The sequence below is a fragment of the Bos taurus genome, chromosome 29, assembly GCF_002263795.3.
Source record: "Bos taurus isolate L1 Dominette 01449 registration number 42190680 breed Hereford chromosome 29, ARS-UCD2.0, whole genome shotgun sequence".
Classification (NCBI taxonomy): Eukaryota; Metazoa; Chordata; class Mammalia; order Artiodactyla; family Bovidae; genus Bos; species Bos taurus.
Window position 1 is genome coordinate 46,254,769 of NC_037356.1, and position 13,623 is coordinate 46,268,391.

Below are 13,623 nucleotides of genomic sequence, written 5' to 3' on the forward strand. Positions count from 1 at the left end.
GGAGCTGAGTGTGGCTCAGATCATGAGCTCCTTATTGCCAAATTCAGACTTAAATTGAAGAAAGTAGGAAAAACCACTAGACCATTCAGGTATGACCTAAATCAAATCCCTTATGATTATATAGTGGAAGTGAGAAATAGATTTAAGGGACTAGATCTGATAGATAGAGTGCCTGATGAACTATGGAATGAGGTTTGTGACATTGTACAGGAGACAGGGATCAAGACCATCCCCATGGAAAAGAAATGCAAAAAAGCAAAATGGCTATCTGGGGAGGCCTTACAAATAGCTGTGAAAAGAAGAGAAGCAAAAAGCAAAGGAGAAAGGAAAGATATAAGCATCTGAATGCAGAGTTCCAAAGAATAGCAAGAAGAGATAAGAAAGCCTTCCGCAGCGATCAATGCAAAGAAATAGAGGAAAACAACAGAATGGGGAAGACTAGAGATCTCGTCAAGAAAATTAGAGATACCAAGGGAACATTTCATGCAAAGATGGGCTTGATAAAGGATAGAAATGGTATGGACCTAACAGAAGCAGAAGATATTAAGAAGAGGTGGCAAGAATACACAGAACTATACAAAAAAGATCTTCATGACCAAGATAATCACGATGGTGTGATCACTCACCTAGAGCCAGACATCCTGGAATGTGAAGTCAAGTGGGCCTTAGAAAGCATCACTACGAACAAAGCTTGTGGAGGTGATGGAATTCCAGTTGAGCTATTTCAAATCCTGAAAGATGATGCTGTGAAAGTGCTGCACTCAACATGCCAGCAAATTTGGAAAACTCAGCAGTAGTCACAGAACTGGAAAAGGTCAGTTTTCATTCCAATCCCAAAGAAAGGCAATGCCAAAGAATGCTCAAACTACCGCACAATTGCATTGATCTCACACGCCAGTAAAGTAATGCTCAAAATTCTCCAAGCCAGGCTTTAGCAATGCGTGAACCGTGAACTTTCAGATGTTTAAGCTGGTTTTAGAAAAGGCAGAGGAACCAGAGATCAAATTGCCAACATCTGCTGGATCATGGAAAAAGCAAGAGAGTTCCAGAAAAACATCTATTTCTGCTTTATTGACTATGCCAAAGTCTTTGACTGTGTGGATCCCAATAAACTGTGGAAAATTCTGAAAAAGATGGGAATATCAGACCACCTGACCTGCCTCTTGAGAAACCTATATGCAGATCAGGAAGCAACAGTTAGAACTGAACATGGAACAACAGACTGGTTTCAAATAGGAAAAGGAGTAGCTCAAGGCTGTATGTTGTCACCCTGCTTATTTAACTTATTTGCTGAGTACATCATGAGAAACGCTGGGCTGGAAGAAGCACAAGCTGGAATCAAGATTGCCAGGAGAAATATCAATAACCTCGGATATGCAGATGACACCACCCTTATGGCAGAAAGTGAAGAGGAACTAAAAAGCCTCTTGATGAAAGTGAAAGAGGAGAGTGAAAAAGTTGGTTTAAAGCTCAACATTCAGAAAATGAAGATCATGGCATCCAGTCCCATCACTTCATGGGAAATAGATGGGGAAACAGTATCAGACTTTATCCATCCAGTCCCATCACTTCATGGGAAATAGATGGGGAAACAGTATCAGACTTTATCTTTTGGGGCTCCAAAATCACTGCAGATGGTGACTGCAGCCATGAAATTAAAAGATGCTTACTCCTTGGAAGGAAAGTTATGACCAACCTAGATAGCATATTCAAAAGCAGAGACATTACTTTGCCAACAAAGGTTTGTCTAGTCAAGGCTATGGTTTTTCCAGTGGTCATGTAGGGATGTGAGAGTTGGACTGTGAAGAAAGCTGACTGCCGAAGAATTTGATGCTTTTGAACTGTGGTGTTGGAGAAGACTCTTGAGAGTCCCCTGGACTGCAAGGAGATACAACCAGTCCATTCTGAAGGAGATCAGTCCTGGGTGTTCTTTGGAAGGAATGATGCTGAAGCTGAAACTCCAATATTTTGGCCACCTCATGCGAAGAGTTGACTCATTGGAAAAGACTCTGATGCTGGGAGGGACTGGGGGCAGGAGGACAAGGGGACGACAGATGAGATGGCTGGATGGCATCACTGACTCGATGGACGTGAGTCTGGGTGAACTCCGGGAGTTGGTGATGGACAGGGAGGCCTCGAGTGCTGCGATTCATGGGGTCGCAAAGAGTCGGACACGACTGAGCGACTGAACTGACTGAACTGAGTGAAACTCTCAGCAGTGCATCACCGGTCAGTGCTCTGTAAGCACAGCACCAGCTCCCCAGAGCACAGCGGCTTTGCCTTGTTCTACATTACAAACGAGCCGAGTACTGGCTGCGCAGTTACTGTCAGCCAGAGTCCTCCACAGGAGAGGGTGCCAGGCTGGCCCAGAGGACTGAGAGCCAGGCCCCGGGATCCAGAGCCGTGACTCTCAGAGAAGTCCGCAAGAGCTACGAACTATGGTGTGTGGAAAGTCATCCCAGGTCCCAGGGCGGCGGGGTCAGAGGGACAGCTCTGCAGGCCGACCTGGACGCCCGCCCCTCCAGGACCGCAGCTCGACAGCCAGAATCCGGGATCTCCACGTGCAGAACTGCTGCCACCTGCTGTACAGGGAAGGTACTGCAGCAGGGGCAGGGCCGTGTTCCCCAGGGTTGGACCAGCGGGCATCCCCCAGAGCCCCGAGGGTGACCTGTACCTGAAGAGGGGCAGGGAGGAAGGGGAGGTCTCCTGAGGACGGGCCTCAGCCTTTCTCAGCCCCCTACCCCTCGTCACAGGGACGACCCCCATGGACTTGTAAAGCCATCTTGCAGAATAAAGTATTAACTATGCTTGAAAAAAAAAGCTTTTTGTGCTGCTTGAAAGTCCTAAATTTTCTCTTGGAGCAAAGCCAGGTCTCTGTTAAGGACACAGAACCAGGGGTCTGGACTGTCTGGGAGCACCCTCCCCAAGTCCTTCCATCTGCCCTCCAGCCCTGGCCACTCTGGTTCGGGACCCTTTCCTTAGCACAGGGGTGAGCTGCCTGCCTGACCCACTCCCACGGGCCTGGGCAGCCCCCACCCTCCCAGGATCCCGAAAGGCTGCTGTCAAGATCTAGTCTGGAACTGCTCTGGCCGCTCTGCTCTGTAATTCACGTCCAGCTTCCAGAAGGTGCTGTGCTGCTGCCCTGGGGCTCCAGGCGCCGAGCCATGCCACCCACCAGCACCGTGACCCTCCTTCACTGCTGGACCCAGCGGAGCTGAAGGACGAGGGCGGGGGCTCAGTGCCCAGACCCCTGGTTTGAATCCCAGCTTCTCAGGAAAGCAAGCCACTAGCAGCAGTGACTGGATTACCCAGGAGATGGCACTTCGTTCATTTCGCCCAGAAGCGGAATCCGGATCGTGTTTCTCGCAGTCGGCTCTGGGCCCTAGCTGTGCCCGTCACGCCCCTGTGGTCCTGGAGCACCGGGGGGAGGGCAGCCAGTAACGCCAGCCTGTCTTTACAAAAGCGTCCAAGCTCCAGCCCCAGGAGGGCCATGCTTGTGATTCTTCCTGAATTCCTGGCATCTCTGGCTCAGGGAGGCTGCTGCTTACTAAGAATAAGCTCTCAGTCAGGGCGCTCAGTTTAGAACTACCCACAACGGGATTTAGCTTTTCACATCAGAGTTTTCTACAGCAAAACATAGCAACCTGGTCTCTTCAGAAAACAGATTTATTTTTATATTTCTATAAATATCAGCTGGACGGTCAACACAGACGGGGAGCAATCTCGATGGTGTTTATCCGGAGGACGGTCTGCGGGTTCACGATGACTGAGAGAGAGAAAAGGGCCGGGGCGTCGGTGCAGACCCCGATGCTGGGAACGAGCTACTGTGAGACCAGCCACCGCCCGCTCAGCCCATGGGGGTCGGACTCAGCGAGGTCCCGTGTGGTGTGTCCCTGGGGCGCACAGACCACAGGCCTCACCACTGATTCCCTGAGCCCCGTCAGATGCAGCAGGGGCTGTGACAGCCCGGGAGCCCTTGCTGCGGCTCCTGGCCTCGCCCCTCCACATGCCTGGAGACCCCCACATGGCATGGCAGGTGGGGAGGGCAGAGGCATCTGATGACCCGAGGCTCCTGGAGGAGAGCTTTCCTAATGACCTGACTCTAGGAAAGCTGGCGCTACGTCACCGGTGCGTTTTACCACCTGTGACTGAGGACTGGACCGATGCACATCTGCAGGGGGTGGGCTCCGGAGGATTCCAGCAGCCAAGGATGCTCCAGCCCGTCACACTAGATGGCAGAGTGTCTGCGTGTAACCTACACACTCCCTCCCATAAACGCTAAACCATCTCCAGATCACGTGTGTGGCCTAACGCTCTGTAAACGCCCAGTGAATAGGTGGAAACACAAAGGAAATTCTACGAAAGTAGTTGTGATTCTGCTGGTCTCACTCCTGTTGCAGAAACGTGCCATCGTGCAAGCGCGTGTGTGCCCATGTGGATGCGTGTGTGCCTGGCAGCACAAGAATGGGCTCCGCCCACCTCCGGGATGTAGGCGGCGGTCTCACCCTCCCCCTCTAAGACTGTCCCCCTGGGTGGAGGCGGGCAACCCCTGCACTCTGGGCAACGTCTCCCAACAGGGCGCCCTCGGCCTGCTTGCCCACTTCCCGGGGGGACTCCAAACGTGCTGCGGGGGTCTCAGCAGCCGCCGGTGCTCCCGGCCGCGCCTCCCAGGGCCGTGCCCTCCAGTTGGTGGCCTCTTCCCACCCCCGTCAGAGTGGGGACAGGGCCGCGCCCACCCGCTGGTCTCCAGGCGCCACAGAGGGCAGGTGCCCGTCCAACCCGCCCAGGGCAGGCCTCGGGGCAACACCCGGAGGACGGGGGCGTGGGCTCCGCTTTCCCCCACTTACTTCTCTTTCTTTTGTAGTTTTTCCTTTTCTGAAATCTCATGTTGACTCTCGGCCACGATTCTGTCTTCTCGATGACCGTGGCTTCTACTCGAACAAGGTCCTTTCTAGAAGACAGGAGAATAAACAGTGATGTACCTTCTTATTTTCCATTTTCCTGGTACTTTACACGTGAGAACTTCTAAAATAAAACTTCCTTTTCTGCAGGTTATCAGTGTTCCCCGCCCCCGCCCCCCACAGACACTACACGGTGAGGGACGGGGTCGTCTCACAGCCAGTCCTAAAAGGGCCAAACTGCAGCGAAGCAGTAACAGGCCAGAGACGTGGCCGGGACGCTCTGCACGCGGGGCACCAAACGCCCAGGAACCGCAGGGTCCACGTGTCGAGCTTGGGGCTGACTGGGTGTGACTGGGCCCCCGCCCGCCCCCCGAGGGCACGTTACCCAAGCAGGGGTCTGCCGAGGAGAGTGAAGTCGTCGGCCCCAACCAGCAGGACCTGGAACGAAACAGGCGCATCACCGAGAGAGAACAGCCACAGAACAGAGTCGCAGGACAGGCGAGACAGAGGCAGGCTGCAGAGGGGGATGGGCTCGCCGCCTCCTAGGGACACAGGCCCGTATGACTGGCACAGGCGGACGTGGGGCCTGGTGGCACATCCGGTCAGCAGATCATCTCCTCTGGAAACGGACTTAAACCTTCTCACTGAAGCATATACGTACGGGGAAAAATGCACAAACCAGACGGTGGGGGTCTTTAAGCAGTTGACAGTCCTGCAGATTCTGTGAAGATTCAGGTTCAAGGTTGTTCTTTCAATGACCCCAAAACCCTGCCCCCGCCAGGCAGCAGGAGGGCAGCCGCGCCGCCAGGGCTGGCCTCAGATGGAGACAGCCCTGCGACCCGAGTGCGGGGGGTCTTATTAGACGCTGGGAGACTTGTCTGGAATTTTACAGATCAGAAGAAAATTCGATCGCACTAAACCTAAACGTGGAAGACAGCCTGTTTTGTAAGAACATCCATGGACTCTGTATGTTAGGCCCTGACAAAGAACCTTGACCCGCTCACTCTCAGCCTGACGTGGTCTCTACTGCTGGGTTTCCTACATCATGAAAATCATCTTTACTGGGTGGGGCCTCCTACGCTTTTGTTAGTGTGAAATGTTTCAAGATAACGTCTTTTAAGAAACCCTTACAGATACAGTTCGGAAGTGTCCGATTTTAGACGTAAGAAGCAAACATGCTCTTGTCCCTGAGCCTGTGATGTGGCCCCGGGGGGCCCCACGGAGAAGGCGCTGTGCTGGCCGCGGGTGTCCCCACAGCACCTCATTCAGCTCTCAGTCACGTGGTCCTGCTCAGACCACAGGCTGCGGGAGGACCACCTGAGAAAGGGGAGCGTGATGCTGCCTGGGTGTAAATACACCAAGAAGCTATGGTCACAAAGGAGGAGTTTTAAATTATCAAGAAAACCATCTGTCATTTTACACCTTGTCAACAGTTAACTATGTCACAGAAACGGGATCTGGTGCGGAGATCTCGTATTTTATCTACAGCAGAACAGGCAAAAACCAAGCAGGCCCCTGAACACAGCAAACAGAATCCTAAGTGGAAGCTGACAAGCATGGCTAAGAACAGCACAGACCATGGAGTGGGTCTGGAGGCCAGAACATGACCGGTGTCCGGGGGGACGGCTGGAAACCAGCGCTCACTGTTTAGGACAGCAGCGGCCGCCACACCTCACGCCAGGGGAGTGCGTGAGACAGACCCACAGACACACACTCCTCCTTGGGGAAACGTGCCAAGCGTCTCCCCGTCGGGAGGGACCCTGCCAAGTCAGGGCCGCCCTCAGGGGCATCTCCCCTTGCCCCCAGGCTCCCCCACGCCCACCCAGCCAGCCTGCCCCGTCCCAGGAAGGGCGTCAGCCTTCTCCACCAGAGGCGACCCTGGGGAGCAGGGACTGAGTCCCAGATACACTGAGAAACCCATGGTCTCACCTTCTCCAGCCGAATCCGCTCTCCGCAGGCAATGTCTAACTTGTTCTCAATTAGAATCAGGTCTTCAGAGGTGACTTTCCACTGGTGGCTGGCAAAGTGCACCACGGCGAAGAGCCTGCCGTATTGGCCCCCGGCAATGAGCTCGTTCACCTTCTCCACGACCTCTGCAGGGGGAAGGGTGGCCAGGGTCACAGCTCTGCCCCTGCCCGCATGCCCTGCGCCCCCGAGAGCCGCGCGACCCTGAGCATCCATGGACTGGTGGCAGGGCGCGTGCCGGGGGCTCCTCCCTGCTCTCCCACCACATCCTTCAACCATATCTAAAACCAGGAGGAGTCCACGCGTTGCTGTGCATTTCCAGGTTTTGGAAACCGAGGACACTCACTGCCTCTGAGCGCTGGGCGCGGCCGGTACGCTACCCTCCTCCCGGCACCCAGATGGCCTCCTGGCCCCCGGCGCTGGGGCCGCTTCCACTGAGGAGCATCCTCCTTGTTCTCTCTCCCTGAACACACACGTTTCTACCAACGGCGGGGAGACTGGGCTGGACGGACCCCTGCCACCACCTGTGTCAGCTGCCTGCTACTCAGCCGGTGCCCTGGGAGGCTTTGCTAACTGAACGAGGGTTCGGATTCTGGTGTTAAGTGAACTTCAGCGTTCCTGCCTTGCCGCATCCTGTGAAGGGGAACACCCACATCGTGCCCGTCTTGGGCACCTGGAAGCGTGAGGCCCCTGTTCCGTGGCCAGGAGGCCGCCCCTCCCCCCGCTTCCGCCCCCCCTTACCTGCGTGGTGTCTGGCCTCCTCTGCAGGGTCTGGCAGCACAACTTCTGGCCAAGGTGGTGAACTCAGTGAGGTTTTAGGAACGTATCTGTAAAAGTATTTTTGCATGCAGGTCACACACACGTGAAAAGACAGTTCCAACCTGTGAGCCACAGCTGTGCTCAGCACGCCAGAAAGGACAAGGATCCAGCACGTCTCCGATGCCTGAGTGGCTGGCAGGGCAGCAGCCCCCACATTTGTGGGGGAGCAAAATCTGCCCCCCAAATGTCTCTTAGGCGTGTGGATTACTTCAAGCTGAAAACAATCAAGGCCCAAGACTCTGGAAGAAACTCTGGCAGGAGGCAGGCAGGCCTGGGGCTGCACGCAGGCGTCTGGAGATGGCGGGCCTGTCCTGAGACAGCTTCCCCAGAAAGGGTGCGGAACACGCGGGCCCCGAGGACGGGGGCTACTCTGTGTCCCACGGTCTCTGCAGGCCCCACAAACATTTATCCACCAAACACTTGCTTTTCCACCCCGACGTGGACTGCCTTCTCCCGCTCTTCAAGTCCCAGACCCCTACCCTCAACATCCTCTTTTGTCTTTAGCTGAAGGAGCTGTTTCAGCAGAGGGCTTCAGTCGTTCTGGCGAATGACTCGTTTCTCCCAGGTCTCTCCCGTGTGTACAGGTTATTAAACTTAGGTCTGATTTTCTCCTGTTAACCTGTCTCCCATCAACTGAACTCTTCGACCAGCCAGAAGACCCTGGAGAACTGGGGACACTGCTGCTTCCAGCACAGGCCAGGGCCCCCGGCACTGTCATGGCAGGTATGCTGGACACAGATGTCCCTGTTGCAGTCAACTGGCCCCCAAATTAGGTTGTGTTTTAAAGCCGTGAATCGTGTCTGAGGCTCAGGACCCCGGGTGGCCCAGCAGCAGCCAGCCAGACGAGGGACAAAGCTGCGAGGGGGCCGGGGCAGCCGTGACCGCTCAGAGCAGCGCTGGGGGGATCAGCTGGGTTCACGAAAGCGCCCCCTCAGGGTTTCTGCCTCCAGCCTCATCCGGGGAGCCCACTGCTCCTTCAGGGGAACAGCAGGCCCCGGGTCCCCCGCTGCAGGAGTGCAGGTGGCTGTACTGAGAGCTTCCTGGTGCCAGGCGCTCGCCGAAGCTCTCTTTTAAGGAATGTATTTATCTAGGTGCGGCTGACCCACAACGTTGTCAGTTTCTGTTGTACAGCAAAGTGGCTCGGTTACACGTGCGTATGTACAATTCTTTTCCTGACGATCACAGGATACTGAACGTGGTTCCCTGTGCCACAGGGAGACCTCGCCATTCACCCACGCTGCGTGTCACGCCGTGGGCCTCATGCTGGAGTAACGGTTTATACCCGCTAATCCAGTCTCCCAATCCACCCCTCCTTCACTCCTCCCCCTTGGCAGTCCTTCTAATGAGCTCTCTGGATGCAGAAATTCACTCGACTCTCATGAAAACCCATTGCGATGCAGCCTGATATCACTTCCATTTCTCCAGTCTAAATGCTCTACCAACTGAGCTATTCCTGACCCCTACTTCCATTTCTCAAAGAGGAACTGAATGAAGCCCAAGGATGACTCTGCTCACAGACCCAGGCTGCAAGGGCTGGTAGAGGACCCTGTATATTCCTACTCAAGTGTGATTTTGTTAAATTTACCTTTTTTAGTTTATATTTTTATTTATTTATTTTTTAAATCTAAATACACAGTTTAACACTAAACATGCTCCTTCAAATTACATAAGGTCCTCCAGAGAATCCGTCCTGTGATTCAACCTTCCCGGTTAGAAATTTCCCAATGAGGAATTAAAAGCTTTTCCTTAAAAAGACACAGCCACGCATGGCCCAGAACACCTTCTCTTTGGACTCTTGAGGTTCCGTCTGTATTTCTACGTGTTAAGGGTCTGAGTAAAATATTGTCCGAACAGTTAAAACTTATATATTCCTAAAAACCTAAATGTTCGAAGTTTGACTTCAGAAGAAAGGGAAGGAAGAGTCAGCAAAACCCACATTTTGATATTACCCTTGTGGAGATGAAGCGCTCTGCGAACTGAACCTCCGAGAAGCGGACCACAGGGAAGCTGAGGGACAAGAGAGACATGCGTGGTTACCAGGGGGAAACACGAACCGCCCCTCACGATGCTCAGCGCACGAGTGCTGCCAGTGTGGCTGGCCCGGCTCAAAGCACAGCACAGCGCGCTACGGGGAGGCCCAGAGAAGACTGAGGCCGTCGCTCGCTCACAGCTGCGGGCTCTCAGCACAGGCGCCAAGGGGCGTGCATCGCGCCATCGAGAAGGGCCTGAGACCGAGTCACCTACCTGCTAACTCGTTCCTCGACGCCAGGTGCCCCCAGGGTGAGGCCCTGTCCGGCACCCCAGTGTGGGAGCAGCCTCCAGGACACCCCTCCTGGGGCTCTCAGCCCCGAGCCCTGCTCCCCCCTCCAAGGGAGCGGCTCTCAGTGACAAAGAGCGTGTGGCGGGAGTGACAGGCCAGCACCTCCAGAGGAGGAGATCAGAGGGCAGCTGCCGGCCTGGCGTCCTCGCTGCAGCAGGACCGCTGCGCTGTGAGCAGCCCAGGGAGGCCCCTGGGATTCCACCTTCCCAGTTCAGGTCAGTGGCTCAGTCATGTCCGACTCTCTGCAACCCCATGGACTGCAGCACGCCAGGCTTCTCTGTCCGGGGAAGCCAGGAAGCAGCTTCTGCTGGCCCTGCTGACTCTTAGCCTGAAACAGTCTGACTTTAATCTAACCAGACGGGGAGCCAGCTCAGCCACGCCTGCATCCTGACCCTCAGTGACGGGGTGACGTAGTACATGTGAAGTTATCTTAAGCTGCTGGGTTTGCGGTAACTCAGGACACAGCATCAGATAATAATACACCTAGGGACAAAGGCACCCAGAGCCTGCTGAGAAGGGCCCAGAAACAAAATGCCCCATGCTTAGGTGCTAGAAGCAGAGGGCAGATCTCTCAGTAACTACTGTTGGTTTTTTCTGTTGAGCTATAATTTATATGCCATAAAGTTCACTCTTTTAAAGCTCACTCATTAGCAGCTGTTCCCAATTCCTGGTCTCCTGAGTTGGTTTTTCTTCCCCTCCACCATCTTGGTGTGCTTGTGGTCTAAACCTGGGTCTTTGTGCTCAGTCATGTCCCACTCTTTGTGGCCCGGTGGACTGCAGCCCGCCAGGCTCCTCTGTCCATGGGATTCTCCAGGAAAGAAGACTGGAGTGGGTTGCCCTAAAACCTGGTTCTTACCGCTTCTTTATTTATGCCCTTTCCTCTGGGATTACATCTGCTTGAATGGATTTCAGCATCAGCACACTGGTGACTCTCAAGTGGACACCTGCGGCCTGGACTCAGACACGACAGGCACCTGCCTGTCTGCTGGCATCACCTGGTCGTCACCTGACTCAGAACCTAACAAAGGCTCCTGATCTGCCCCTCCCGCCTGCTTCTCCCACACCCCTCCACATCTCGCATGATGGCGAATTCATCCTTCCAGCTGCTCAGGCCAAAAACCTCACTCATTTATGACTTTTCTCTCTCACACCCCACAGCCACCAACCTGTCAGCAAATCCCCTGCTCTTTTTGAGACATCCAGGCTCTGACCACTTCAATCAGCCAAGCTGCCTGGCTTGGAACTGATACCCTGCTCTCACCCTCGCCTCTCTGTCTGCACAGCAGCTAGAAGGCTGGGGACTTCCCTGGTGGTCAAGAGGTTAAGATGTCACATTTCACTGCAGGGGGCACAGGTTCGATACCTGGTCATGGAATTAAGATCCCACATACCGTGTGGGGTGGGCAAAAATCCCCTCAAAACCAGAAAAACAAACTATGAGGGCAGCTCAGGTTCCTATTTCGTGCAACCCCCCAAGAGCGCCCCATTTCATTCTGAGAAAAAGGCAGTCTTCACAGTGGCCAGCAGGCAGTGTGACCCCGTCTCTCTGGGCCTTGCCTCATGAGCTTCCCCTTGTTCCCTGCACACCTGCCACTTGGGCCTCCTGGTTATTCCTGGAAGATGCCAAGTACAACGGCCTATGCCTTGACTGCTCTTCCTCGGGACAACCCCAACCCCAGGAGGCCCTCTAGGCTAATCCCCTGTTTCCTCTGGGTCTCCACTCAAACACCATCTCACTAGAGAAGGCTTCCCCAACCATCCTATTTAAAACTGAACACTTTCCTCCCAACTCGTGCTTTATTTTTCTCCGTAAGACTTACCAGCTTTGAACCTGCTATGGAATTTGCTTCTTCTTAAGCTTCGAACATACTATGTAATTTGCTTCTTTGTAAAATTGCTCATCTCTGCAAACGCCTCCCCCCATCAGAATGTGAGCTCCGTAAAAACGGGTTTGTTTTACGAATTTAACTGATGTATTCACCATCCTGGACCAGAGTTTGACTTGTAATGGATGCCCAATAAATGGCGAAGGAATGAATGAAATCTTTTCTAAGCCATCAAATGAAGCCCCTGTGGAACACCCCACAGTTGGAAACTCACGACTGGCCTCTCTTGAAAGCCAGGTGGCTTAGTAGTAAAGAATCTGCCTGTCAGTGCGGGAGATGCAGGAGACTCAGGTTCGGTCCCTGGGTCAAGAAGATTCCCCAGAGGAGGAAATGGCAAGCCACTATGGTGTTCTTGCCCAAAAACTCCCATAGAGAAGCCTGGCGGGCTATAGTCCATGGGGTCACAAAGAGTTGGATACAACTGACAGACAGCACGCCTGAGAGCCATTTCACTGGTGAAAGCTCAGAAACTTTCTGCACTTGATCTGCTTCCCTGTAATTCCTGCCTATGGCCTTAGCTTAGCTCCAACCCCACAGGGAACAAATGTGCACCTTCCTGTCCCCCAGGACCATCTTTCAATCCCTGAGAACTGTGATGGTTTCCTTCAGTCACTCTTCAAGATCCTGCCTGTTCACCATTTTGGTCACCCTGTCTTTACTCAGCTCACTTCACCTGTGTTTCTCTCTGAAAACGGGGGTGGGGGGTGGGGCGGGAATTGAGCACAGCATTCTAGAGGTAGCTTTATGTTGATAGAACAAAGTAAGTCCCACCGCTTTTATAAAAACTTCCCTGCCTGCTTAAACCCAAGTTTTATTATGGAAAACGATAAGCACACAAAACTCAAGACAACAGGGAGTCCTCCTGTATCTCTTCCTAGACTCAACAGTCATCAACTCATAGCCAAGCCTGACTCATTCACAATGTCTCTGCTCCAACTCTGTGGTGTATTTTAAAGCAATTGTCAGGGTACTTCTATTAAAGATAAAGCATCTTAAAAACAAACATAACCACATCATTATCACACCTAAAAAAGGGAAAACTTTTTTACATACATAAACATACCTTCACACAAATACACACTCCAACCGTTTTGAGGAGAGGTTTATAGTGTTTTTGACCAACAAAACCTTGCTGGGCTTCATGACAACCCAGTGCCTAAAATACAGATGTAGCTTTTGCTGGATTGGTTACCTCTAGGCAAAGTCATTCACCACCGTTTTCCAGATGAGGACAAGGAAGGTTAAAGAGTGGCCTGCAGCCTGGGGAGTGACGGTTAAAACACAGGCTTTGGAGCCGGACCGAGCTATCTGATTCAGTCCTCTCCTACTTCCCTGCTGTATGACCAAGGGCAAGTTACCTGACCATTTTGAGCCTGAGTTTGCTCCCCAACTTAAATGGAGCCTATATGGAAGTTGGAGAGCTATCACCAATATTTAAGCTATTAACTAAAGGAATCAGGGTCTGAACCCAGGGTTTCCACGACCGATAATCACCGCCATCAAACAAGCGATTAACACTGGTCAGACGCAGACACACGTGGCAAGGCGCCCCGTGTGCCCAGCTTCCTCCGTTCACCCCGCGGGGCAGGCCTCACCGGCTCCGGGTCCCGACGCTCTCAGGACGCTGCGGCTGCATGCAAACGCCAGCCGCCCGAAGGTGACCGGCAGGGCCCTGGCCGCCACGGCCGCCGCCATCTTCCCACAGCGGAAGCGGAAGTGGCGCGAGCCTGGT

At 53.6% G+C, this 13,623-nt stretch overlaps 1 protein-coding gene across 2 annotated transcripts; it reads right to left on the reverse strand.

Annotated features, from left to right (window-relative positions):
• Positions 1-3,648: 3,648 nt before the first annotated feature.
• MRPL21 (mitochondrial ribosomal protein L21) lies at positions 3,649-13,597 on the reverse strand. 2 transcript variants are annotated; one of them, NM_001076514.2, is given in 7 exon segments: positions 3,653-3,766; positions 4,848-4,951; positions 5,287-5,339; positions 6,831-6,994; positions 7,608-7,693; positions 9,635-9,692; positions 13,487-13,597. In NM_001076514.2, coding segments are annotated over 7 exon segments (630 nt in total). In that variant the 5' UTR covers positions 13,587-13,597; the 3' UTR covers positions 3,653-3,701.
• Positions 13,598-13,623: the final 26 nt, after the last annotated feature.